Source organism: Aureobasidium subglaciale, assembly GCF_000721755.1.
Source record: "Aureobasidium subglaciale EXF-2481 unplaced genomic scaffold scaffold_11, whole genome shotgun sequence".
In the NCBI taxonomy this organism is placed as follows: domain Eukaryota; kingdom Fungi; phylum Ascomycota; class Dothideomycetes; order Dothideales; family Saccotheciaceae; genus Aureobasidium; species Aureobasidium subglaciale.
Window position 1 is genome coordinate 781,279 of NW_013566984.1, and position 24,267 is coordinate 805,545.

Genomic DNA, 24,267 nt, shown 5'->3' on the forward strand with positions numbered 1-24,267 from the left:
ACACTTAATCTGCTTCCTTGTCTGCAACCTTGAAGCAAACGCGACGATCTGTGGAGAATGATGGAGGTCAACGGGTCGACAATTGGCACGCCAAAATGACCGCACTGTAGACCTGTTCTCATGCATCGCTCGCTTTACCTCCAAAATTCTGGTCAAGAGCGATCACTCACCACACCGTCGTCATACGACGTGGCATTGTTCGAACCTGACCCTCAACATTGCCAAACACAGGTCTTGCACGACAGGAAGTGAGCTTCCAATTGCTGCCAGTTGCACCTCGGCAGCCACGGCACCCTGAACAAAACATCGATGCTGCAAATTCCACTCGATGGGATGGAACGTTCGCGGATCGTATCTCGCTGCCACCCATGTCACTGCTGATCACTACTCCAGCTCCCAAGCAGGATCATCTGTCAGTGCACATTTCCGACGTGCAGCAACTACTCAACGTACCCTTGTCAACAAATGTCCTAGCATCGAGCTGATCGGTACGACATCTGTTAGACTTCGGATAACTGCTACCCTGCCGCAGCTGCCAGAGTAGTCCCGTGCAGAGGTGTATATAATAGACGTTCCCCTTCCTCAAGGTGGGTCAGCTACACAACCAGTCAATCACTTTTTGAGCATTCTCCATCATGAAGTTCAATCTTGCCATTGCAGGAGCTGTGCTCCCATCCCTTGCTCTGGGTTTCCCTCAGATGATGGGCGGTACCAAGCAGGACATGGTCAACATGCTCAAAGAGAGAGCCGCTAAAGAGGAGATGGCAAAGAGGGATCCTCAGCTTCTGAACGCTGTCGGCGGTCTTCTCGGAACGATTGTCAGCGATGTCAATGGTCTTCTTGGTACATCTTACCCTCATCTTATGGACGCTGATCTCTGCTAACAATCATGTAGGATCTGTCGCTCAAGGTCTTTTGAACCCCAATGACAAGCGTCCCGAGCCTGGCTACACTTTCCTGGCACCTGGTCCTAACGACAGCCGTGGTCCTTGTCCTGGTCTCAACCTCCTTGCCAACTACGGCTACTTGCCTCGCAACGGTCACGTCAACTTCGGTCAAGTCCTGGAGGCCACCGCACGTGGTTTCAACATGGGTACCGATCTTGCTGCTGTTCTGGCCGTCTTCTCCGTGCTGGCTGATGGCGACCTTGTCACAGAGTCCTTTTACCTCGGTGCTGGACCCAACAATGTCGGAGGTCTGAACCGTCACTCTACCGCCGAGGCTGATGTTTCCCCTCACCGTGAGGACTACTACACCGGCTGTGGTGACAACCACCACGTCTCTTCCCGCCTTGTGCAGCAGGGTGTTCAGATCATTAAGGCCGGCAACGGTCAGTACGACATGGCAGCAATGGCTCAGCAGTACGCCAAGAACGCCGACTTCAGCAAGAAGTACAATCCTTTCCTCTATGCGTTCCCCTTCCCCCAGATTGTATCGCTTGGTGCTTTCGCATTCTACCCTCAGTTCTTCAGCAACGGTACCTACGGTCTTGGCGGTGTCCCCAATTACGAGTCTGTCTCCAGCATCGTCGGCTTCGAGCTTGACAAGAGCACTGGCAACTTCAAGTACGTCCCTGAGAAGTGGCCCACCAACTGGTACCGCCGCAGCTACCCCTACGGAGCTATTCAGGCCATCGCAGATGCCTTCCTCCAGATCTATCCCTCCAACATCATCGTCCCTGGTCTCTCTCAACTCGGCACGCCCAACTTCAATGTCACCAACATTCTTTGTGATGTCTTCCAGGGTATCCGCTCCATCACTCCCCTTGTAATTGCTGGGACTGAAAAGGATGCTGCTGTTGCCGCTGACTGGGCTATCAACAAGCTCGTCCCTTACCTTGGTGTCGGTGCTCTTGGCTGCCCCCTTGACACCCTTTCTCCTGACCAGGGTGACATTCTTTTCCCCAGCGCTACTCGTACTGGTGGTCCCATCAACTCCCCTTCCGCTCAGGCTAAGAGAGCTGGTAACAATGTCTACAACAAGGTCTACTTCAAGACTGCGCCCACCACCCCTGCTTGCAACGCTTAAAGTGTCGAATTTATAATCACGAATCCAATCTTTTAACGGTACGAGGAGTATCTTCAAGCATCGAATGCGGGAGGTTCCTACTCACGACGACATAATGTCATCGCCGCTCTGGACAAGCGTTGCGCGACATGACACTCGGGTCTTTTTGTTTATGCTTCTGTAAATCTAGTTCTATGGTTCATCACTTGTACATATATCGATGAAGCCCAATCAATGATTTATTGCCCGAAATATCTTTATCTTATACTTCTCTTCGCTCTGAAGTGTCAACAATATCTGGCATCTCACTACAGGGAGAGAGAGTTCGCAGTATAAGTAGCAATACTGACGAGTATCAAAAAGTAATCTAAGGAGATAGACGGGGCCAATTGTTTGTCTCATATTATGTGATAAGAGGGGAGTAGCAAGGGGAGCGTATCAGGCATCGAGAAGAACGGTGCCCTATGGAGAGGTACTTTGTCTATGAGCTGACCTTGACCTGTCTGATTGTGTCGAAACACGACCTACAAGGAAGCCACGGTATGCTTGCGCATCACTCTGTGATTGATCACTTCCACACGCGCCGAGCCTGAACCAGATAAATACGACCTGCAGCTTCCCGAATTCTTCCTGTTTGCACCGCACCCGCCATTTTATTCCAACAGGTGAACTTGAATTCCTCCTTCCACACTTAATCTTCTTCCAACTTACCCAGACACAGAAGAGCAGGACGCGATGTGTTCAACAACTTCAAGCGCCTATGGTGGCCGAACTCTCGACACTCTACCTCCTGAGGTTAAGGATGAGATCTTCTCCTATTTCCTCTTGGGTAAGAACGTCAAATATTCTACCATGGGCAAACGACCAGGCCACAGATACAAGGTCGAGACTTCGACCATGCTTGTCAACAAGAGACTCAACCAAGACGCGTCCATGTATGTCCGAAGCCACAACGAACTCGTCCTCATTCATGCCAGATGGTTTGCTTTCGAGGTCGACCAAGGCAAATTTCTCCCTTACGTCGCTATCGGAAATGCGGCCAAGACCTTCAAGTTTCCCATCGCGGAAGCCACCATCAAGCACCAGCGTACCAAGTGTGGGTGCACCCCTGGCTCAGACTGTTCTGTCAGGCAGCAGCGAGTGCTAGAGAAGACCACCCGTGCTCTCTTGATGGCCGAGAATCTGGACATCTTCGTCAGACATCTCAAATTGGGCTACCACATCTGGCCTAGCCTTCCTATCTACATCCACTCAGTGCCTAGTGACAGGCCCGTCAAATGGTCGGCCAGTCCAGCTCAGACGCACATTGACTTTGTTTGGAAGATCAACAAGCCTATCCGTCAGGACCTTACTCGTGACGAGCTCCACAAACGTCAAGTGAGACTGTTGGCTCCCATCTCCAAGCTTGTCAACCATGGACAGAACGTCAAGATACTTGGTGCCGAACATGATCTTGTCTCTAGCACGGTCAGAGCTATGACCCCACGTATACTCTCGCTCGATGCCGTTGGCTGGGATCTTTTCGACCTCATCAAGGCTGAAAAGCAGTACTTGGATCAGATACCCAGCCATCAAACAATCCAGAAACATGGACTGAGCGACGCCTACCAGTATATCGCTGGCCTCGGATGGTTCTTCCCTGACAACAACGAACCAACCTCGACGGCCTTCGTCTTCAAGGCTGACTCTCTTGGTCTCAACACAGAGGGTGTTCCCTTGGCATGCTGGTCCATGGGAACTGGACACAACGACCAAGACACCTCTTGTTGGCAATACGGCGTACAGATCCTCAGCCTCGAGTGCACGCTCGCTCAGGCAAAGATGGCTTTGGACATGAAGATGCATAATCCTTGCAAGTTCTTCCTCCACTTCTGCAAGATGATTCTGAACATAGGCTATTTCGCTTTCCCCGACGAGATTCAGTCGGTCGTCTGTCATTACGACTGCTTCCTCTCGCTTTGGCAATTGGGCCATCAGAGATGTCTCAGTGCATACACTGATGTCATGCTTGTTCTGGATAACATCTTGTTACAAGGCGCCGCCAATGGGTTCGAAGACGAGTGTGTTCGTCAGGACAGGGACAGAGTTGCCCGCATTGTTTCGGTAAGTCTTTCCTGTTCCATTTATCATCACCAACATGTCCACTAAGATAGTCGTCTAGAGAGAAACCGAGATTTGCAGCCACGACATACACAACTTCCCCGGTCTCCATCGCCGCCAGCGTATCTGGAACATGAAGGTCAATCTCCACCGCCCCGAAGCTTCCAGTACGATATCACCGGCCCCTGCTTTATCTCCTAGCCTGGTTGCCTCAATCACCCGTATGGCCGACAAACGTATAACCGGTCAGGGGTACTCGGACGGGGATGAGGATGATGGGGATGAGGCCGAGCACAGCGACGAGGGTGATTCGAATGAGCTTGAGGGAAGCGACAAGGATGATTCGGATAATGTTGGGGACAGAGACGAGAGTGTTGACAGTGAGGCTGACCACATGCCTATTGGTGTCTTTAACCCTCGTCATTCTCGCGGGGAGAGCACCTTTGCATTTCACACCGAGACAAGATCAGATGGGACGTGAGTCAGCATCGTATGTGATCCGAACAGACGTTGATTAGCCTCTACTGCAGGCTTTAGATATTGTATGCAGCAAGTGACAAAGGAGGAGAGTCTCAGATAGTGGCGAGTAACCGGAAAGTCACATCAGCAGAGTACACGATACATCATATCAGCACACGCAAAGTCATCCAACTCATTCTATTTAGCAATCACACAATAAAACCATCACAAGAAATCAACATGCACACGAGATTTGGAAGAACAAGTCTTTGTATTCTTTGTCATGTACAATAAGATAGTACCACCCTCTATCACCTATCTCTATCCCTTAAGGATCCTAGTCTCTAATATTGTAGACTTACAGACTTAGCACTCTAAGTAGCAAATCTTCTAGAAGTACATTCCCATCTACTATAATACCAACCAATTGCTTTACTGTAATTCATTCTAGCGCCACAAGTAGTGCAGGCAAACTAGAGGTGGTTTATAGGACGAACGTGATTAGTAAGAGGGTCGGTGGTATATGTGCACATCTTTTGACTGAGTAGGGTACATTATTTTACAGAACTCGAGAACCTCAAGTCTGCTTAACTAGCCCCAGCCATGGTTTGGACATGTGGTAGAGCTAGATCTTGGAGAGCCATACTTTGTACCATCAGGAAATAGGTTCAATTCTAGAGAAGAGGTGAACATAACCAAGGGGGACGGATGACTTACCTACCAGATACGAACATCGATACCTGTATCGACGACGCACCTTTTCTTGTACCAAGCTACTCCTCTCGGACTACTCAAGCTCCAGTCACCAAGATCCATTTTGCAGACATCTTCATGAACTCGATGATCAACGTGGCTGCACAAAGAACATAAAGGACAGACATGATTCGATTCGAGGCTAAGGTCAGTGGTTGTAGTCGTTTGGTTTAGTGTTTGGTGCCTTTGTGAGTTTGAGGTGTGAGGAAGGAAAGGATGAGTTAGCGTCCAACATGAGGAACTATATAGCTCTGTGAAATGGTGAAGAGATGAAATAGAGAGAGAGCAATTATGAGACAAGAGGATATAGAGAAGCATGGGACATGAATGGAATAGAAAAGAGATTTGGATCTTGTAGACGAGACAGAAGCGAAAAGATTGAAATAGGAAACAGAAACCAAGGTCAGCTCGACATTACTTGTCTCTTCGAGAAGCGTGTGGGTATAGATAATCTGCTCCACAACGACGAGCATAGTGAAGATGTTTATCTTCTCAGGGGTGTGGACTAGAGGTTAGCAGTTATGCAAAGGGTCTGTTAGATGTGACTTAGGTGTGAGTAAAGGCGCTTACGAGGCGGAAGAGACCCACGAAATATGTACAGCATTACTTCCGATGGTCATTTAAGTAGAGGATTCATTGTTTTGGGCATAGTAGTTCGAGAAGAATAATGCATTGTTTCGAGCAATTAAGGAAAACGACAGACAAAACGAGGAACGTTTCGTCGTGTAGGAATGGTTCGAGATTTCGTAGGCGTACAGCTCGAAGATTGTGTAAGTTCGTGTTTTTCCGGATACTGACTGCCTATTCACCAAGTCGGTGAACAGCGATATCATCACGCCATTGCATCCTCCTCGTGGCAGAGCGATCCTATTGAACGCGTATTCACTTTTGAAGGACACCATGTCAAATCCGGTGACTGTCAAAAGCACGTCGATATTGTATTAAATCGGAAAGTGCAATTCCGCCCAAGCTTCAAGTACCAGGTACGGTACGGAAAACACTCGGCTCCGACATCGCACGTGGCAGCCACACAAGACCCGGCACCGGACCGGCTGTCCGCGTAGCACCCGAAAACCAAATTAAGAGTGACGTCTAAGCTAGCAAAAATATTGGTCAGCCATGACAAGCAACAATTCGGTGTCTATTCGCAGTGTTAACGAGTAGGGCGTGCGTACATTTTGAGGATGTGAGACAGATCTTTTAGAGGCCTGAAAAACTCCGAAGTCGGCATAGTTTTTGAGTAGGAAAGGTATAAGGACTTGAGCAGCCCACCCATCAAGGTAAAAGCTTTAATTTCTTGCATTGACTTTTACCTTGAGCTTCGGGATCCTGGAGCAGAAACAGCTACTATACGATATCTCTGGACATAGCATTGACGACGCTATCTACACTACAAACACTGTACAAATACGAATCACCGTCAGCATGGCCATGACAGGAGCAAAGAAACTACAAGAGTTGATGGCAACGCCCGACCACATCATCGTCGCTCCAGGAGTCTACGACGGCCTCTCTGCCAGAATCGCTCTCGCCGCAGGAGCAGAATGCCTCTACATGGTACATCCTCCTCTCATCTCCTCTCACCCGTCTCTCACAAAGCCCTCACACTAACACATCTTGCCCTCAACAACAGACAGGAGCAGGCACAAACATGTCCCGCCTCGGCACCGCAGACCTCGGCATCGCCACCCTCCCCGACATGCTCTCAAACGCCTCCACCATAACCTCCCTCTCACCCTCCATTCCCGTAATAGCAGACGCAGACACCGGCTACGGCGGTCCCATAATGGTAGCTCGCACAACCCGCCAATACGCACTCGCCGGTGTAGCAGCCCTCCACATCGAAGACCAAGTCCAAGAAAAGCGCTGTGGCCATTTGGTGGGCAAACAATGTGTGAGTAGAGAGGTGTATTATGCGAGACTGAGGGCTGCGGTGAAGACGAGGGATGAGATGGGCGCGGATATGTTGGTCATTGCGAGGACGGATGCGAGGGCAGATTTGGGGTTCGAAGAGGCTGTGGAGAGGTTGAAGGGCGCGGTGGAGTGTGGTGTTGATGCTTTGTTCCTCGAGGCACTGCAGAGTGAGGAGGAGTGTAAGAGGGCGGTCGAGATCTTTGCCCCTACGCCTGTTTTGCTTAATATGGTGCCTGGAGGAAAAACACCGCAGATGGGTGTCAAGAGGGCAAAGGAGATTGGCTTCAAGCTCTATATCAATCCTACATTGGGACTAGAGGCTGTTGTTAGACCGTTGGAGAAGGCTTACAAGATGTTGGTTGAGCAGGGCACTGATGAGTGTGAGCCCATTGGTCCCAAAGCTCTATTCGAGATTTGTGGTCTAAATGAGGCTATGGCGTTTGATGAGAGCGTTGGCGGTGCTGCGTTCGGATCGTCAAAGTAGAAGCGAAAACAACGGTGTGATCATCAATCTTCATTGTCTCATACAGCTATAGCTATGTCATTCATGCTAATTGCGGGAGCAAACCCTTACAGCTTATCATGTCTTCGTCATGTTCTCCCAGCAAAGCAAACGGCTATAAAACCTATCGTCCAAGTCATGTCCTCTTAGGATACCGAGCAGCGACCATTGTAAGGCCTGAACTTGACCCACAGCACTATTCCCCACCTCCCTACGTCGTCTCAACCAGCGGTCTCGTCCTCTGTCTTGGTCTTGGTCTTTGGGGTGGTACGAAGGACAATCTCAGTGATGGCAACCACATCCATAGCTTCAAGACCAGTGACGGGAAGTTTCAGGCTGTTCAAGTAGACGAGGACCTGGTTGCATCTGTCCTGACCTATGGCATAAGCCTCGTCATTCTGGCCGTCGAAACCCACAACGCAGCCTCCACCACGTGTAGCATCAAACTCAATCGACAGATGACGCTTCACGGTGAACCAGCGCCAGTTGCGGATGAGTGTCAACTTGCTGTTGGGAACATGGCGTGCGAAGGAGGGACCTTGCTTGACCAGCTCGCGGTTGGTTGCGTCGAATGGGTTAATCCTGTAAACCATACTGACCGACTCTTGGCGAATCTGGCGATTGACGCGAGTGATGGGAGCCTGATGATAGATTCTCAGATCCTTCTTTGGAAGCAGAAGACCATGTATGCCGTTGTGAACCAAGTCGGAATAGATCGAGTTGCGGATCTCGAGAGGAAGTTGCAGAAAGTGAGAAAAGGTAGTGGGGATTGTGACAGGGACGAAGTCCTTGTCCACAGGACGTTCGACATAGGGAAGTGGGGGGGGAATAACCTTAGGCTGAGTAAGTACGGCAAGAGGAGTTGAAGCGGGAACGAGAGCCGGGGCAGAAGCCAAGACAGCAGGCTTGCTGGAGTAGAGTCTTCGGTTGGGAGGCTGGTTCTGAGCACGTTCATCGGTGAGTGGAGCGGATGATACACTTGATCTGGGAGTGATGATCTGGTTGAGCGGGTTGGAGCCGATCGTAGAAGCAGAAGAAGGCATATAAGTAGTGTGAGTCTTTCCTGATGTAGGAGTGGGCTGGGGTTATTGTCAATCTCTGAGCTAGACAAGGTGTATTTGAACACTGACCTGATACTGTGGACGGGTCAGACTTCTAAGCAGGTTCTCGGTGGCTTCAGATGGTTGGAAGTTCCCGTTGCGGTGACACCACCAACAATTGGAGTGGCCCGAGGTACTGTAGTAAGGACAGACGGGAGCTTGAATTGAAGCTTCCAAGGCTCTGCGAGACTCAAGACGGCGCTGCTGTTCGTCAAGGAGCATACGATGACCAAGAGCACGGCGGTCCTTGTCATTCAGTCCCAGATGCTGATTGTCGTGGGGTGCCATGTTTGCTTCGAAGAGACGGATCAAATACTCGAGAGGAAGTGCTGAAGTAGGATGAGACATTGGGACTGGAGATGCGCAGGTTTCAAATCGGGTGGCTGTTCAGCGCGCGACAAGAGGAAAGAGCGATTTGGGAAACGCGTGATTTGCGTTCACTGCTTTGATACGCGCCTGCCATTTACAATTTGCTCTGTCCTTCTTGCGGCACTTTGACAACCACCTTGCCCCAGGTATCGCGAGCTCCAAGAGCCTTCAATGCTTCGGGGATCGTCTCGAGTCCGACAAATTCCTTGTCCGTATAGCATGTTCCTCGGAATTTACCACTTTCCATCAGATCAAACAAGCCCTTCCACACCACATCAATCATCTCTGGCTCGTTAGTGGCATATGCACCCCAATGCAGACCCATGACGCTGACGTTCTTCAGCAGAATTCTGTTGGTAGCCATCTTCTCAATGTCTCCTGCCGCGAAACCAATAACCAACAGCCTTCCGTTCCAAGCAGTGCACTTCATGCTCTGGGCGATCAGTCCAACAGGATCATAGACAATATCTACACCACGACCCTTTGGTGTCAGCTTCTTGACCTGCTCGGGCCAGTCTTTTTGCCTGTAGTCGACTAGATGATCTGCGCCAAAAGATTTGGCCACGTCGAGTTTGTGTTGTGTACCGGCAGTGGCGACAACCGTTGCTCCAAATGCCTTTGCGATTTGTACTGCAGCAAGTCCGACGCCTCCAGCAGCAGCATGAACCAGGACCCAGTCGCCTGTCATGGTCAGCACCGATCGAGGTCACATCCACGATAGGTTTCTAATCTTACCCTTCTTGATGTTCGCTCTTGTTACAAGACCGGCGTAGCTGGTGGGGGCAGTGACCATCAACCCGGCACTCTCAAAGTAGCTCCATCCCTTGGGCATTGGTCGGAGTTGCTCCTCGACAGCACAAACCTTTGTGGCATATGCACCTTGAGATGCACCAAAGACTTTGTCACCCTCCTTGAACTTGGGCTTCTTCCCTCCAGGCAATGATTGAGGAGCCTTCAGAATAACACCAGAGAACTCGGCACCAGAAACCCATGGGAGAGGAGGCTGGTGTTGGTATTTTCCACGGATCTGGAGCAGGTCGAAGAAGTTTGTGGCAGCGGCATGGACAGCGATCAGGTATTGGTTCGGTTTGGGGGATGGATCAGGTAGGTCGGTGACGTTGAGATGTTGAGGACCCTGATGGTCTGTCAGTCTTGGAGTCTCGCAACTGAGGGTTTGAGGAGCATTACCTGGACATATTCCTTGACTTGGATTCCCCTCATGTTGCTGACGCTATAGTATGTATTGACAAGTGTATAGTACGACAGGAGAAGGAAGATGGTCTGTACATCTGTATCGTGCCATTGATAGCACAAGAGACAATACCCGAAAATGCGGAGACGGAGTGACAGGCCTCGGTTCATGACTCGCGTTGTCAGATGGCAGAGCTTGGCAAGGGTCTCTACGTCATAGTCCTTTGGCTTCTGCGGCCTTCTAAGCGGCGTTCTGGCTTGTCTTGACAGGAGCGGGCTGTACTGATTGATAGACGACACGATTTGGACATCCGCACCTTCTCGTCCGAGATTATATCTCTCTCCGCCAGCACATCAAGCCCACCAAGCATCCATATTCGCACAATCTCAAGCATTCGCCATGTCGGACGAGAGCGAACAACAGCTGACGTTTACCGTCAAGTCGTCCAATGACGCCAAATATGCCATCACCATCACAGCCAACTCCACTGTCCAGCAACTCAAGGAGAAGTTGTCAACATCAGATTTCGCAGACATTCCGACCGAGCGCCAACGTCTAATCTACTCGGGTCGCGTGCTCAAGGACCACGAGACGCTATCGAGCTACAAGATCAAGGACGGCCACACTATCCACCTCGTCAAAGGCGCTGAGAGCAACAACCGTCAGAACCCTGCCAATCAAGGAGGCTCAACTCCTGTCGCTGGAGCCGGCACTGCCTCTAACGTCCCTTCCAACATCGCCGCCGGTACTGGCGCACACAACCCCCTGGCTCAATTGACCGGCGCACGCTATGCTGGCTTCCACCAATTGCCCGGAGCTGACATGTTCGGCGCTGACGGAGGTGTAAGTGCAACCATGATCCACTCTCTCATCGCAATCGCTGATACATGTCGCAGATGGGCGCTCCCCCAGATCCAGACCAACTTCTCCGCCTCCTCGAGAACCCAAACTTTGCCCAGCAGATGAACGAAGCCATGAACAACCCTGACGTAATCAACATGATGCGCAACAACCCCATGCTTCGCAACAACCCCATGGCTCAGCAAATGTTCGACAACCCAGAGATGCGCCGCATGATGATGAACCCAGACTTTATCCGTATGCAGATGAACATGCAGAGAAGCATGGGTGGAGGTGGTCTCGGCGGTGCTGCGGCCTTCCCTGCTCCTGGCGCAACAGATACCACAGAGTCAAACACAACATCCGAGAACACACAGCAGAACCAGCAAGCACCACCGAATCCTTTCGCCATGTTCGGCGGCGCTCAGGGCGCAGGAAGCGGCGCAAACCCCTTTGCTGCTCTGTTTGGTGGCAACCCTGGAGCTGCTCAAGGTCAGACACCATCTGGCACACCTCCCGTGCCCACCGCCGGTCAAGGAACCCCCGCACACGGCCAGACTCCTGGATCCAACCCTCAAGCACAAGCCAATCCCTTCGCTAGTCTCTTCGGTGGCATGGGCGGTGCTCAAGGCGGTTCAGATCCCATCCAGCAGATGGCTCAACAGATGATGCAGAACCCTGAGATGATGCGCTCGGCCATGAACATGATGCAAGGTATGCAAGGCGGTGCTGGTGCTGATGCCGAAGGTGGTGCAGCCGCAAATCCCTTCGGAGGCATGAACCCATTCGCTGCTATGGGAGGCATGGGTGGTATGGGTGGCTTCGGCGCGCCGCAACAACAGCAAGACAGCCGCCCTCCAGAGGAGCAGTACGCCACTCAACTCCAACAACTCAACGCAATGGGCTTTTACGAGTTTGAGCGCAACGTTCGTGCTTTGCGCATGAGTGGTGGAAGTGTTGAAGGTGCTGTCGAGGTCCTGCTCAGTGGGTCAATATAGTCGAGACCCTTGACCCCAAACTCCTTGTAGCTTGCTGATCCCACATCCCGCCCTTTTTCTTAGACTGGCCTCTTCATACACTTTTTTTCCGAGCCAGCGCGACTGTTCTTTCCATGTTACCTTGAGCGCTTTAATGGCATTACTTTCACCCCTGACCTAAACTTCACATCTTCTTTTTATGACATGTTGCACGACTGTCTGCGGGAACGCTTTTAAGGAAACTACGTGTACTAAGCTGTAACCTATATATGTTTTACTCTGTAAGGACCAGTGGGCGCTGGTCTAGCAAGTGATTGCCGACCTTCAAGATGATAATCGATGTGGGTCAATCCAGCCATCCACGAATACAATGAACTCGCGCGACTGATCAGGTCTGACCGTCGTCTTCGCCGATTGCCAATTGACTGTGCCAATCAGTTCGCCAATCGCTCTTTCCGTCATTACTCCCCGGCCAGACACGTCTAAAAATCTGCTTGACACGAGGATCTAGCTCTTTTGGAGCTGGCTGACTCTTCCTGATCTCCTTGCCCAACTCTTGTATGGTCACTTGGCCAGTTTGATCGTCACCAACAGCCGACTCAGCGACCCAAGATCTGCAGATATGATTGACAACACCTCTGATCAGTGTGTCGTCTAACACATGTTCAAAAGTGGATGTGTCCGGCGCTATCTCCAGTCTCTCGAGTATTTGATTACTTTGCACTGGTGAAGTCAGACGGAGGACGGTCTTTGCAAAGTCTTCATCGATGGCTTTGTTGATGAACCATTGCTTGACATCGCCATGACGGACTTGGCCATATCGATCCAGACCTGGGAATACTTCCGAGTCGAAGTCATCAAAGTCCTCGAGCCTTTCTTGAGAGACCATGTAATATGGTATTGTCGTGATGAGATTAATTTTAAGACGGCGAAGATTTGGGCATCTCCCAAACACCTTGTATGTATCTGATTCCGTGGTTTCGCCTTTAAAGTCTCTCTGCACGACGGCTTCAAGATGTGTGAGATTGGGACAATTTCGGCCTAGATTTTTGTAGGTGGATGCCATGTTGCGGTACATATATCCGAATTCCGTGGTAGGTTTGAATATCAGCTTGCGGAGACTGACCCCGTGAGAAGTGATGCTGCCAAAGTCCCTCAAGCTATATGTCCCCCCTATGGTGAGCTCTGATAGAGGGTGTCGCGCATGGACAAATGTCCTGCAGAGCGCCTTTTCCTTGACACTCCACGGACCGCCGTCGATGATGCGCGGTTGAAAATTGAGGACTTTGAGGGAAGTAGTGTTGCCTTCATCTTTAAGCCACTGTACTGCATGCATTTCTGCGGGTAAGTCCATGACCAGAGTTTGTAGGTGTGTGAAGTCGACATGACGAGACCAGTTTACGAGCTCCTCTTTTGTCAAGACACCGCATTCTTCAGCATCGGGATATATCTCCAATCGTTCCAGGCGGGTCGATGGGCTGAGATGACATCCCTCCACGAGCGATCTGACCTCTTGCGACTCTGGACTTTTGATTGGTCGTCTGTCGTTGGACCGCAAAGGGTGTCTTTTCCTGATGAAACAAACTTCCTGGAGGTTTGGTGCTAGCCCGCCGGCAATCTGTTGAACTACTTGTTGAGAATTATTTGCCGCTCGACCGTTGTCCTGCTGTACGTATGCAGACCAGATAGCGTGTAAATTTGGTGAAGTTATGATTGCTAACTCATGTTTGTCCAATTCAGGCTGATCTAGGCTTCGAAGTGCAAAGGTCCTCAAATGAAGCCTGCACTGTGGCTGGTACTGATGTAGTATATCAAGTATGCAAGGAGGGACTTGGTGTGGGAGCTCGTAGAGCAGATCCGTGAGAGCAGACAACTGCCTCAACAGATCGGCCACAGGTTTCCAGGCCTCGTTGTAAGACCAAACAGCTTCAGCAGGCTGCATGATACAATCGGGCATAGATCTGATTTCTCTGCTGGCTTGTTCCGCTATGCCAATGTCATGCGAAGCTTGACATAGTCTCAGCGTGCGTATACAGACGAGGCCGTCGACACGCGCCATATCATCTACGAGTCGATGTACAGTCTCGTCAACGCTAACGTGATTGGCGATGGGCAATGTGACATTTCTGAAACTGACCGTAGTAGTCAAGTTTCTGATCTTCTTGCTTGCGCTAGCTAAGTAGTGAACGCTTGCTGGATGAGTGTCTACGAGTAGCTCACATATCTGGAGAAAGATCTCGGTGGGCAACTTCTCCAATATCGACGACGAGTTTTCCATATTGGAGTAGAACAGCTCAATCAAGGCTCAACAAGGGCGAGGGATTCGATGATGTGCTCTCTGAAGTACTTGGGCTCGACTTACATTTGATGGGCAAGAGTGCAGATGTATGCAAAATCATCTTTTCTGGCTGGCCTACGTCCTAGGCCGACAATGGCAGTGCGGTGTTGCGAGGCTGTGCCGCAATCCTTCGCCGCCTCAGATTTGATTCAAGGCTCGAAATAGGTCTAAAACGAGGATTAACGGCTCTGCAGACCGTCTGGGAGAGGAGACGTGAAGCTCGACCACTTCTTGGGCTGGTTTGCATTTAGATAACGAAACACAGCTGTCCGATGTGCTCCAGCGCGTTGCGACGCGTGAGTCCGCAGTTGCCGAGGGATGAAACCTGGTCAGGGTGATCAGCATTACAACTCGATCAAATGATGAAAGATCGATCATAAGGGTATCCACCATATAGCTTCTATCGTCCTTCTAAGAATAAGACACATCAGCTTATAGAAAGGTAGACAAAATCAAGTGCAGAATGCCTGCTGATGTGTTTCTCGAAGCCGATGCTAGATTTTGACCCACCGAATGGAGTGTGAGTCATGTTTTGATTTTGCTTGTGACCAGGGCAGATTTGCTATAACAAGGACTTTCCTGATTCGTGTCCTATCTTCCCCATTTAAGGTTCCTCCAGGCAAGCTGAATGATCATGTCAGACTTCTCGGCCCAAAGCCTGGGCGTCAATCGTAATATCGCCGAAGCTGAAGCCATCCATATCAAGCGCCAGATTCTGGCTCTACAAGAACTATATCCAAGCCGAGGCTACATCGTCAAAGACGTGGCAGAATCGACCACCATCCTGTCGTCTCCAACCTTTGGACGAAAGCTCAATCACACCTACGGATTTGCTTTGTCTGGACCAGTCACGAACGACGACCTACATATCATTGAGGATGCGTACAAACTGAATGGAGTCCAACCAGAGCTCGACATGTGCGAGTTCGCCGACAGTACAGCATTCGGTCTACTGTCAACGCACTACAAGATTACCGGTTCCCTGTGCGAGTACCAACGATTTCTTGCCGACTTCCAGTGTTCAGATATCCTGGGCCGTGCTATTGATGTCTCTATAGTTGGCCCAAACAACTACGGCACATTCCTTGAAGCGTCTATCGAAGGATTCCGCGATGGCGGACGCTCAGCAGAACTTTTGAAAGTCCTCGCGGAGAGTGCTACAGCGCGCTCAGACACAATCCTGTTCTCAGCTTCGATCAACGGCGAGGTTGTTGGCACTGCGGGCATGGCAATGATTGATACGAAGGAGAGAAGAATTGCTATCCTCTATATCGATAGTTGTCTGCCAAGCGCCAGAGGGAAAGGCGTTCACAAGGCATTACTCCTGGAGAGACTTCGCGTAGCAAAAGACCGAGGATGTGACCTCGTAGCTGCGACCGCGAGAGAAGGCTCGATCAGTGCAAGAAACATTGAGAAGATTGGTCTCAAACCAGCATACGGGTGTAAAATCTACACGAAAGATCAATAGTGACGGAGACCTCTGGCCATCATCGAGATGGCTTACCAGATATCCCCGCCGGAGTCCGAACTTGTGAGCATAAATAGAGCGTGTGAGCGTCGTGATGAGAAAATAGAAAGTGTCAAAACATCTCGAAACACTGAGGAGATAAGTCGCTCGCCACCACAAAGCGTATACAGATTCAGGTGCACAAGTTGACAACGCGATGATCGGACCACATCTCGGGGTCGGAGAGCTGGGAGAGAGGGTGATCTGGGCTGGTCGCATAGTGTGGTCGTCGCCTGTCGTCCTCTCGAGTAGAGTTACCAACGGATTTGCTTGCCTCCGGATCCGAGAAGAAGAGCACTCTTGGCAGAAAGGGGGCTTCGGAACAGCCTGCCGAAGCCCTGCTTCTTTGCAACGCCTCTCACAACGGAGCTCCCGGAGACCGACCACTCCTTCGCGGTCGCATCTGTGACGCTGGTCAGACTTGATTTTGCAATCTTGGAACCAGTGAGATTCCGACCACCCGACAGCGTGTCAAGATGAGAATTGATCTAGGAGGCGTGGGATGTATATGTAAAGGTACAGTTGCTGCGACGTTGTAGGTTTCTTCCTTTTTCCTCAATCACCATCAAGCTTCTCCGCACCACATCATCAGCTGTTTGCAGAGCTGCTGCCAGAATCATTCAATCCTGACTACTTCAATTCTCGACTGTTGCATCGAATTACTGCTATTCCAGATCTCACCATGGGCTTCATCAGCCTCTTCATACCAGAGAAGTCTGCTCATCGCATTGGACATCGCGACCCGTTCTGGAATGGCAGGAAGAAGCCTTTCATGATCGCAGCTACTGCTTCTTTCATGCTTTTGCAAATCTTGTTCCTTGTGAACATGTCATATCTGTTTGGCTCTCTGTTCAAATCAGAGCACAGAGTCCATAACCTCCACATCCTCACCGTCGACTATGATGGTGGTGTGATCGGGGAGAGTCTGCAAGGCGCAATCCAACAGCTGAAGGCTGATACATTTCCGACATTCGATATCGAGAGCAGCGCCAAGTACCCCGTAGTCGAAGACATCGTTCAAGCTGTCAGGAGAGGAGATCATTGGGCTGCTGTGTTCTCCCACGCTGGAGCTTCGGAGCGTCTCGCAGCTGCGCTCGAAGGTGGAGATGCAGCTACTATCTACGACCCGACCAACACGATCACATACATCTGGAACCAGGTCCGTTATCCAGCGGTAGAGGACGCTACAATCAAGTCTAGCATGTCGCAGCTTGTTGCAGTGGCTCGTATCGCGTACAACCACATCAACGGTACTGGAGCATTGCAAGCCCTGAACAAGAATGATCCTGCGGCTCTGCAGGCCTTCCTCAACCCGATACAAGGAGGAGATATCAACATCATGCCAACAACGCAGGGTACACGTGTCTTGTACAACACAGTTGCGATCGTCATGCCTATCATCATGCAATTCTTCTTTCTCATGGCAGTCAATGGTGTTAGTGCTGAGTTCAACCTTTACTCGCATCTGCCAGTCCTCAATAACGGTATCATCCGCTTGGTCTTGAGTCTGTCGTACACTTTCGTCGGCTCTCTTTGCTGGGCTGGCTATGTCTGGGCCTTCCGCGAGAACTGGTCTGTGGGCGCTGGGCAGTTCTTCTGCACATGGATCATCGTCTGGCTTTTCATGCACATCAACTTTGCAGTGGTAAGACACGAGCTCTATAAAGACCCAAAATCATTTGCTAACAGCCAAATTAGATCGATGTTGCTACTGGCTTCATCCCCATGAAGTTCCTCCCATTCTTCGTCCTTACCTGGGTAATCCTGAACGTCACCAGCACAATCTGGCCTTTCGAATTAGCACCTGGCTTCTACCGCTGGGGCTACGCTCTGCCCGCCCACGAGGTCTGGCAAGTGCTGATCCAAATTTGGTCAGGTGGTGCTGTGGATCGTCTCTACCAAGCCCTTCCCATCCTGTTCACATGGGAAATCGTGTTCTTGCCTTTGGCTGTCATTGCCTTGAACCATCGCTGTGCAGTTGCAGAAAGAGAGCACAAGGCACATGAAGAGGAGAGAAGACAGCTTATCATGGCTGCGGAGAAGGGCAAGGCTGATGATACACCAGAGAGACCTTCCGATGCAGAGGCCCCATCGCCTGTGGATGAGAAGGTGCATAGTTTCGAAACGGATGTGCAAAGAAATCCTTACGCACCCGCTATTCCTCCTCCAGTCTGATAAGCCACTGTTGGAAAGGCCACGAACCACATTAGTTTAAGGTAGGAATGAGAGCAGAACGAAGAATCGTAGCGAACAGAAATAGTCATTGAGTAATCTACAGAAGGCCCCTCTAAGCAGACCATTCAGCGGCAATCATCTCAGCAGCACGCTCAGCAATACCATAAATAGCAGTTTGAATGTGAGCAGAGAGCTGAACGGGAATAATGCTAGCGTCCACGACTCTCAAATTAGAAGTACCGTACACCTTCAGCTCAGGGTTGACAACACCGCCATCCTTCTTGGGAAGCATAGCGCACGTACCAAGAGGATGGTAAATGGTCAGAGTGTGGTTGAGTGCAAAGTTTCTCCATTGCTCATCAGTCTGAATCTCAGCGCTGGGCTCGTACTCTTCAGCGATAATGTCTTTCATAGGTGCTGTCTGCGCAATCTTGCGATTGAGCTTGGTAGCAGCAATAGCAGCCTGGAGATCATACTCGTTGCTGAAATATCTCGGGTCGATGATGGGCTTGCTAAGAGGATCAGAAGCGTTGATGTGAACATGGCCACGCGACATAGTGTGCATGATGACACTGAGGAGGGTGAAGTAGTTCGAGCCGTACTCTGACGAGTTAACAACAGGGTAACCACCGACACCGGTGTAGCCATCAGAGAAGATGATCTCAAGCTGGGGGATAGTGTGACTCTTGTTTCCAGTCATAAAGTCGATCTTAGTCTTGTCGATGATGGAAGCGTTCACGTTGGTGGCAATCTTCGCGACATTGACGAGAGAAGCAGACTCGTTACCAAGGGCTTGAGGCCAGGTCAGATAGGCAAATCCAGAGGCGGCGTAGTCATAGAGCGACTCATTGTTAGCATTGTAAAGAGTCAACTGCTCAGCCTTGTATGCCGGATTGTACTTGAGAACATCGAAGGAGGTCATATTCTTCAACTTGAAGCTGTTCTGAATGCGGATATGATCCTGTAGATTTTCGCCGACGGTCGGAAGCTCGAGAACAGGCTCGATCCCAGCAGCAGTGATGATCGAGGAGTTACCGATACCGGAAAGCTCAAGTAGACCAGGAGATTGAAACGATCCCGCGCTCAAAATAACCTCTTTGCAGGCATTGATGGTAAGGTTGCCCTTGAGTGTGACACCAGTGGCAACTATCTTGCCATTTCTCTTCTCGGTGTTGACTTTGATAACTTGGGCCTCGGTCATGACATGGAGGTTGTCTCTAGCAATCTTGAGATATTCAGGACTGTATGAACGCGTGTACTTGGCAGTGTCGATGTTGTTTGGCTGGATGGAGACGCCAAGTGGATTGCCGTCAAGAGACTCCATGTTCTCTAGGAAGCCCAACTTCTCCATCGTAGGAATCCAGGTATTCTGATCGTCGGGCTGAATCCGGTTGATTGTGGCATGAATTGGGCCATCAACTCCCACGCCTTGGTTGATTCCCTGTCCAGGGTAGACGCTCTGGGTGTAGTTTTCGACTTTGAGCATGTTGGTGATCATACTGTCCCAATTCCAGCCAGGGTTTCCGATGTGCTCCCAAGCATCGTATTCGGCCACTGAAGCACGGTCCCAGCACATCAGATTGAGCGCTGAACTTCCACCCAGAACCTTTCCTCTGTTCTGTGCCCACGAGCGGCCACCAGCATGAGTTTGTGCGACAGTTGTGAAGTTGTAATCGTAAACGCCACCAAGTGTGGAACCTTTCATGCCAGGAATATAAATGCCAGGCACATTGCGACCATCAGGGCCAGCTTCAATTACCAGAACGGTGTTGTTAGGCAGGTACTGGCTCAGACGGCTAGCAACTGCGAGACCAGCAGTACCACCTCCAACGACAATAAAGTCATATTCGGTAGTGTTGGATGCTTGCACGGTTGAGATGGCCACAAGGACCGAGACAAGGGCAGCTGCTAGAGAGAAAGGAGCCATGTTCATGATTCGCGTTGGCAAAGCAGACTGTCAAATGGTAACTTCATGCCGGTACGCAGGAAGCTTTATACGGAAACCCTGAAAGAATCTGATGAGGCAAACCTTGAAAATACTGTCGGTAGTGACGTTTGCGGTGGGCTTGGTTGTCAAAATAGATGATATATGGCGGGCCTATATGAGCTCCCGATCGAGGCGGTCTGCATTAACGCGGCCGAGATCTTGTGGTGTTGTTTAGCGTTGCATATGGAGGGTGGCAGTGTGGCAGTAATGCCTTCTGGCGCGAAGTGGATCGGCCATTGCCAGGCCCGTCGTGCCGATCATTAGTTCCTGCATGCTGTAGTTCGCCATCTGACAGCAAGCAGCAGTTTGCGAGCCATGCACACTTGCTCTAGAACAAAGGCATGTATAGGCTCAACTGAATATCATTCGAGGCGCTTCACATTTTGCGGAAAGCCTGAATCGTGAGATCGTGCCTGATGCCCTAGGTGGATATTTTCCACAACCCCGGACATGAAGTCAGATCAGCATATGCATCTCGTGGTCGCTAGGATAAATAGCAACCCAACACGGGCAAGGAGGAACGAAGGAGCCGGAAGGGCGCGTTTCGTAAAAAGTGGTGGGGCAGCAGACGCGAGGACTATCAGAGGCCGGCAAATGCCCGCCAATGCCTAGTAACCCGGCCATTCTCCGCCGACCCTCTTGTCACAATTTCATCCTCTCGCTACACATGTCAACGTGAACGTGCCATTGTCGTGAAAGGCGTCACAAATTCTCCAGCACGCTGAGCACGCTGTCTTTTTTTAATGGTTCATCGTTAGGAGCCATGGACGCGGACCGCGGCTGGCATGTCATCTTCCGGACCGTCGACTCGATTGTGAAGTCATGATGTGCCGGGGGCATCATTGAGATGGAGGGGCGGTGCTCATGCCGAGCCGTGCGAGTTTCATTGAATGCGCCGCTTGTCCACAGTTCGTTTTCTGAAAGGCATGAGGTGTCTAGATGACTCGTGTGTCTCGAGCCTGACTCTCCTCGCATCCGATCGGCCCATCAGAGCATCGTCGTGATCTCGGGATCCTCGGCGCCCGGTAAAGTTTAATTCTGCTAGTTTTCCCTCGTGGCCGGATCCCGTCCGCGAAAGGCAATCGCACCTGCCCACTACAAGCAGTTTGTCATGAAAGCACGACATGTAAGTTGGAGACGTTGAACGACTGCCCCGTCTCGACCATAATGTCGCAGTTTGAGGAAGAATTTGATGGTCTAAGTATGCAAACGGGGAGTTTATTGTCAGCGCTACTCCTCTTTCTGAAGCCATGGCGAAGGATGATATGCTATAAGGAGATTACCTTCGACCCTGTAGCTTCGATCTTGCTTAATCGTATTTCTCGTCTGCAGGTACGGTCTGACTAGGGCTTGGGCCTGGATGATGTAGCATTCTTAGCAGTAATCCTGCGTAGAAAAAGAGTTGGCTGAAAAGAAAAGACCATCAAGCCTGCTGCAGGTACTGCTACAACGACTTTCCCTTAGAGTATTGTACATCACTCTCTTGCTACTGGCTGGCTCTGGATTCTGGAGTCTTCTGCAAGATGGGACACCATTCACCAAGTGACGACAAAGGTCCTACTTTGCTCATACTCACCTGCCTATTGTTTTCACTGGCCTTCATAACCACAGTCTTGCGTTGCTGGGTACGATGGGGAAGTCGTAAAATTGGAGTCGATGATGGACTTATGGCTCTTACCACCGTACTCTCAATAGGTCGAATGGCCATCCAGATTGTCAGCGTCCGCTATGGAAATGGAAAGCACCGCGAATTTGTTTCCGATCACGACTATCAGATTATTAACATGCTTACTTGGTATACACAAATCTTGCTCTTCCCGACAATATGTCTCATGAAGGTCTCTATTTGCCTTTTAATTTTGCGAATCAAGGACACTCGGACTTTGAGATACATCCTGGGTGCTGTCATTACAGGACTTGTCTTGACGAATTTGGAGTGCTTAGTGGTACTTCTCGCCGAATGTTCACCCGTGAAAGCATACTGGAACGGGACGTATGCGGATCACTGTTGGCCTGCTGCAGTGCGAATCTACAGTATCTACCTGCAAGCTTGTTAGTTGAAGTCTACACTATTTTTGGTAGTCTCCTACTGATATACCATAGCATACGCTGTCGCGACCGATTTGATCTGCACAGGCCTGCCGATATATGTGGTCTGGAGTGTCAGTAGCATCCCACTTTCAACGAAAGCTGCAGTCTGCGGTCTAATGAGTTTGGGACTGGTGGCCACAGTATGTTCAGCCATCAGAGCTGCTTCGCTCGGAACCACCACGGACGATCTTTCCTATGCCTATTGCATAGCTGCCATATGGGCAAAGTACGTTTGACCCTATACTTTCCATGGCGCATCAACTAATATTCTTTCAGCACCGAGTTATTTCTAGGCATCATCGCCGCAAACCTCGCCCTATCACGCTCAATCTACAAATACTTCTCCGAGCACGCGAAAAAGCTGGCATCAAACACTTCCGGATCGCGAGCATCACGAACACCAAACCTCCGCAACAGTCTGATAGGACCATCGCGCATGGGCTATGTCATGTCGCCCGAACCATCCATGGCGTTTGAAGCGACCTATATACCTCACTCCATACAAAGTTTCGCAAGCGCTGCGCCATTGAAACCATACAAGAACGCGGCAACCTTCTTCGAGATGGACGAAATAGAAAAAGGAAAACTATAGACTTGGATATGTGGAATGAGATAACAGAATCATCAACAATCTATCTGAGTGCGCGTCAGCTTGTCGCTGTGTCGAATTCGAATCGGGCGCCTGGAGACATTCGTCATCGCCGATGGATTATGCCTACGAGTCTTCTCCAAGAACGCTAGTATCTGGGAGACCGAGATCACCACTCACAAGATACATCGCCGACTGCAAAGACATGATATCTCGAGCTTGTTCGCCGCCGGAAGTATTGATAAAATCCTGATGTCTTATTCTTACCCCAAGACTGAGGTCGACTTCCCTCTCCATGGCAAACAAGATTTTATATCATGGCGGACGAGGAAGTGCCCGACCATATTATCGGAAACATGTGCTGGCAGCTGCGAATCACAGTGCCTCTGCCACCTTGCCGATTCTCAAATCACCAAGGCATATCATGCTTTACCACGAAAAACTCCACCGACAGCCACAAGGACTAGGAAAGCACGACCTTGATCTCATGATCACTACTCTTTACTAAATCCAGAGAGGTAGTTACGACGAGGTGTACCCAAGCCAACACCATCTCACCTCGCCGAGACACACCACATGCGCACTCACTCCGACACCACCTCTGAGTAAACAACAGCATGTTCAATAGTTGAAGACTGTGAAGATAAAGCTTGACCTAGACACCAACGCACCGCCCCTGTCCTCATGGCAGCAGCATCAACATATCATACAAAACTAGTACTGCAGACAGGGGTACCCTGCCAATCGAGATTTTGATTCCTTTTCTACGGTCTTCAGATTCCCGGCTACTAGATAAAGCGTTTATCGAGACAGTCTCGATATGCACAATAACCATATCGCCAGCGCTGGGAGCGATTTTCGTAACATCCTCAACAGTCCACTGTCATTTACACATCTATAGTTGCAAGGTAGCCAGCCGTTTATAACGCTCAATCTATACACCTCCACGAAAAAAAAAACTTCACAAGTCATGCTATCTCCTATGATACCCTGGACTTGCCATCCGCCTCCCACTAAGCTGGAGTACCTCGAAGCTGCGCACCCCTAGAAGCTGCGCGTTTCGCGTCGCTCTGCTTTATCAACCACTTCGCTCAATACCACAACAACTCAACCAATTCAACGTTAACATGGCTGCGTACGAGCAGAAGATTCAATGCGCGATCAATTCATACAACAACAACGAGTTTCCCTCCATCCGAGCGACCGCACGCGCTCACGTCGTCGCCGAATCAACCCTCCGTTCACGCATTAATGGAACAACAAATCGACGTGTCGCTCACGCCCACGAACACCGACTGTCTTCGCAACAAGGGGCCTTTCTAGTTGACTGGATACTTGAACAAGGGGCCCAAGGGTTCCCTCCTTCT

At 50.4% G+C, this 24,267-nt stretch overlaps 11 protein-coding genes across 11 annotated transcripts; 7 read left to right on the plus strand and 4 right to left on the minus strand.

Moving 5' to 3' along the window:
* Positions 1 to 635: 635 nt before the first annotated feature.
* On the plus strand, positions 636 to 2,028 carry AUEXF2481DRAFT_29926 (uncharacterized protein; the record flags this gene model as incomplete). Its single annotated transcript, XM_013488022.1, has 2 exons — positions 636 to 843; positions 896 to 2,028. The coding sequence occupies 2 exons, from the start codon at positions 636 to 638 to the stop codon at positions 2,026 to 2,028; spliced, it is 1,341 nt and encodes a 446-aa protein (XP_013343476.1).
* A 705-nt stretch (positions 2,029 to 2,733) lies between these two features.
* AUEXF2481DRAFT_80240 (uncharacterized protein) lies at positions 2,734 to 4,798 on the plus strand. Its single transcript, XM_013488165.1, has 2 exons — positions 2,734 to 4,110; positions 4,169 to 4,798. The coding sequence occupies exons 1-2, from the start codon at positions 2,743 to 2,745 to the stop codon at positions 4,586 to 4,588; spliced, it is 1,788 nt and encodes a 595-aa protein (XP_013343619.1). The 5' UTR covers positions 2,734 to 2,742; the 3' UTR covers positions 4,589 to 4,798.
* A 1,622-nt stretch (positions 4,799 to 6,420) lies between these two features.
* On the plus strand, positions 6,421 to 8,176 carry AUEXF2481DRAFT_40483 (uncharacterized protein). The gene is made up of 2 exons (XM_013488110.1): positions 6,421 to 6,876; positions 6,953 to 8,176. The coding sequence occupies exons 1-2, from the start codon at positions 6,745 to 6,747 to the stop codon at positions 7,715 to 7,717; spliced, it is 897 nt and encodes a 298-aa protein (XP_013343564.1). The 5' UTR covers positions 6,421 to 6,744; the 3' UTR covers positions 7,718 to 8,176.
* Positions 7,838 to 9,038, minus strand: AUEXF2481DRAFT_240860 (uncharacterized protein). Its single transcript, XM_013488249.1, has one exon. It carries the CDS (start codon positions 8,776 to 8,778, stop codon positions 7,957 to 7,959), a length of 822 nt encoding a protein of 273 aa, XP_013343703.1. The 5' UTR covers positions 8,779 to 9,038; the 3' UTR covers positions 7,838 to 7,956.
* On the minus strand, positions 8,866 to 10,502 carry AUEXF2481DRAFT_40484 (uncharacterized protein). The gene is made up of 3 exons (XM_013488111.1): positions 10,393 to 10,502; positions 9,940 to 10,339; positions 8,866 to 9,885 (listed from the first exon to the last, which is right to left on the minus strand). Exons 1-3 carry the CDS (start codon positions 10,423 to 10,425, stop codon positions 9,299 to 9,301), a joined length of 1,020 nt encoding a protein of 339 aa, XP_013343565.1. The 5' UTR covers positions 10,426 to 10,502; the 3' UTR covers positions 8,866 to 9,298.
* A 293-nt stretch (positions 10,503 to 10,795) lies between these two features.
* Positions 10,796 to 12,234, plus strand: AUEXF2481DRAFT_29931 (uncharacterized protein; the record flags this gene model as incomplete). The annotated part of the gene is made up of 2 exons (XM_013488023.1): positions 10,796 to 11,239; positions 11,293 to 12,234. The coding sequence occupies 2 exons, from the start codon at positions 10,796 to 10,798 to the stop codon at positions 12,232 to 12,234; spliced, it is 1,386 nt and encodes a 461-aa protein (XP_013343477.1).
* Positions 12,235 to 12,430: 196 nt separating this feature from the next.
* On the minus strand, positions 12,431 to 14,970 carry AUEXF2481DRAFT_40486 (uncharacterized protein). The gene is made up of 2 exons (XM_013488112.1): positions 14,942 to 14,970; positions 12,431 to 14,876 (listed from the first exon to the last, which is right to left on the minus strand). Exon 2 carries the CDS (start codon positions 14,489 to 14,491, stop codon positions 12,602 to 12,604), a length of 1,890 nt encoding a protein of 629 aa, XP_013343566.1. The 5' UTR covers positions 14,492 to 14,876; positions 14,942 to 14,970; the 3' UTR covers positions 12,431 to 12,601.
* A 41-nt stretch (positions 14,971 to 15,011) lies between these two features.
* On the plus strand, positions 15,012 to 16,201 carry AUEXF2481DRAFT_40488 (uncharacterized protein). Its single transcript, XM_013488113.1, has one exon. It carries the CDS (start codon positions 15,186 to 15,188, stop codon positions 16,017 to 16,019), a length of 834 nt encoding a protein of 277 aa, XP_013343567.1. The 5' UTR covers positions 15,012 to 15,185; the 3' UTR covers positions 16,020 to 16,201.
* Positions 16,202 to 16,604: 403 nt separating this feature from the next.
* Positions 16,605 to 18,289, plus strand: AUEXF2481DRAFT_240921 (uncharacterized protein). The gene is made up of 2 exons (XM_013488250.1): positions 16,605 to 17,703; positions 17,757 to 18,289. The coding sequence occupies exons 1-2, from the start codon at positions 16,741 to 16,743 to the stop codon at positions 18,231 to 18,233; spliced, it is 1,440 nt and encodes a 479-aa protein (XP_013343704.1). The 5' UTR covers positions 16,605 to 16,740; the 3' UTR covers positions 18,234 to 18,289.
* Positions 18,290 to 18,345: 56 nt separating this feature from the next.
* Positions 18,346 to 20,160, minus strand: AUEXF2481DRAFT_29935 (GMC oxidoreductase; the record flags this gene model as incomplete). Its single annotated transcript, XM_013488024.1, has 1 exon — positions 18,346 to 20,160. One exon carries the CDS (start codon positions 20,158 to 20,160, stop codon positions 18,346 to 18,348), a length of 1,815 nt encoding a protein of 604 aa, XP_013343478.1.
* A 1,583-nt stretch (positions 20,161 to 21,743) lies between these two features.
* Positions 21,744 to 22,903, plus strand: AUEXF2481DRAFT_29936 (uncharacterized protein; the record flags this gene model as incomplete). Its single annotated transcript, XM_013488025.1, has 3 exons — positions 21,744 to 22,272; positions 22,324 to 22,537; positions 22,588 to 22,903. 3 exons carry the CDS (start codon positions 21,744 to 21,746, stop codon positions 22,901 to 22,903), a joined length of 1,059 nt encoding a protein of 352 aa, XP_013343479.1.
* Positions 22,904 to 24,267: the final 1,364 nt, after the last annotated feature.

Bases quoted from the DNA above. Each gene is read 5' to 3' on its own strand.
- AUEXF2481DRAFT_80240 (XM_013488165.1), top strand. From the start codon at position 2,743: ATGTGTTCAACAACTTCAAGCGCCTATGGTGGCCGAACTCTCGACACT. The intron at 4,111-4,168 runs GTAAGTCTTTCC...ATAGTCGTCTAG, and splicing joins GAGTTGCCCGCATTGTTTCG to AGAGAAACCGAGATTTGCAG.
- AUEXF2481DRAFT_40483 (XM_013488110.1), top strand. From the start codon at position 6,745: ATGGCCATGACAGGAGCAAAGAAACTACAAGAGTTGATGGCAACGCCC. The intron at 6,877-6,952 runs GTACATCCTCCT...CCTCAACAACAG, and splicing joins GAGCAGAATGCCTCTACATG to ACAGGAGCAGGCACAAACAT.
- AUEXF2481DRAFT_240860 (XM_013488249.1), bottom strand. From the start codon at position 8,778: ATGCCTTCTTCTGCTTCTACGATCGGCTCCAACCCGCTCAACCAGATC.
- AUEXF2481DRAFT_40484 (XM_013488111.1), bottom strand. From the start codon at position 10,425: ATGAGGGGAATCCAAGTCAAGGAATATGTCCAG. The intron at 10,340-10,392 runs GTAATGCTCCTC...ACAGACCATCAG, and splicing joins AAGTCAAGGAATATGTCCAG to GGTCCTCAACATCTCAACGT. The intron at 9,886-9,939 runs GTAAGATTAGAA...TGACCATGACAG, and splicing joins AAGAGCGAACATCAAGAAGG to GCGACTGGGTCCTGGTTCAT.
- AUEXF2481DRAFT_40486 (XM_013488112.1), bottom strand. From the start codon at position 14,491: ATGGAAAACTCGTCGTCGATATTGGAGAAGTTGCCCACCGAGATCTTT.
- AUEXF2481DRAFT_40488 (XM_013488113.1), top strand. From the start codon at position 15,186: ATGTCAGACTTCTCGGCCCAAAGCCTGGGCGTCAATCGTAATATCGCC.
- AUEXF2481DRAFT_240921 (XM_013488250.1), top strand. From the start codon at position 16,741: ATGGGCTTCATCAGCCTCTTCATACCAGAGAAGTCTGCTCATCGCATT. The intron at 17,704-17,756 runs GTAAGACACGAG...CAGCCAAATTAG, and splicing joins TGCACATCAACTTTGCAGTG to ATCGATGTTGCTACTGGCTT.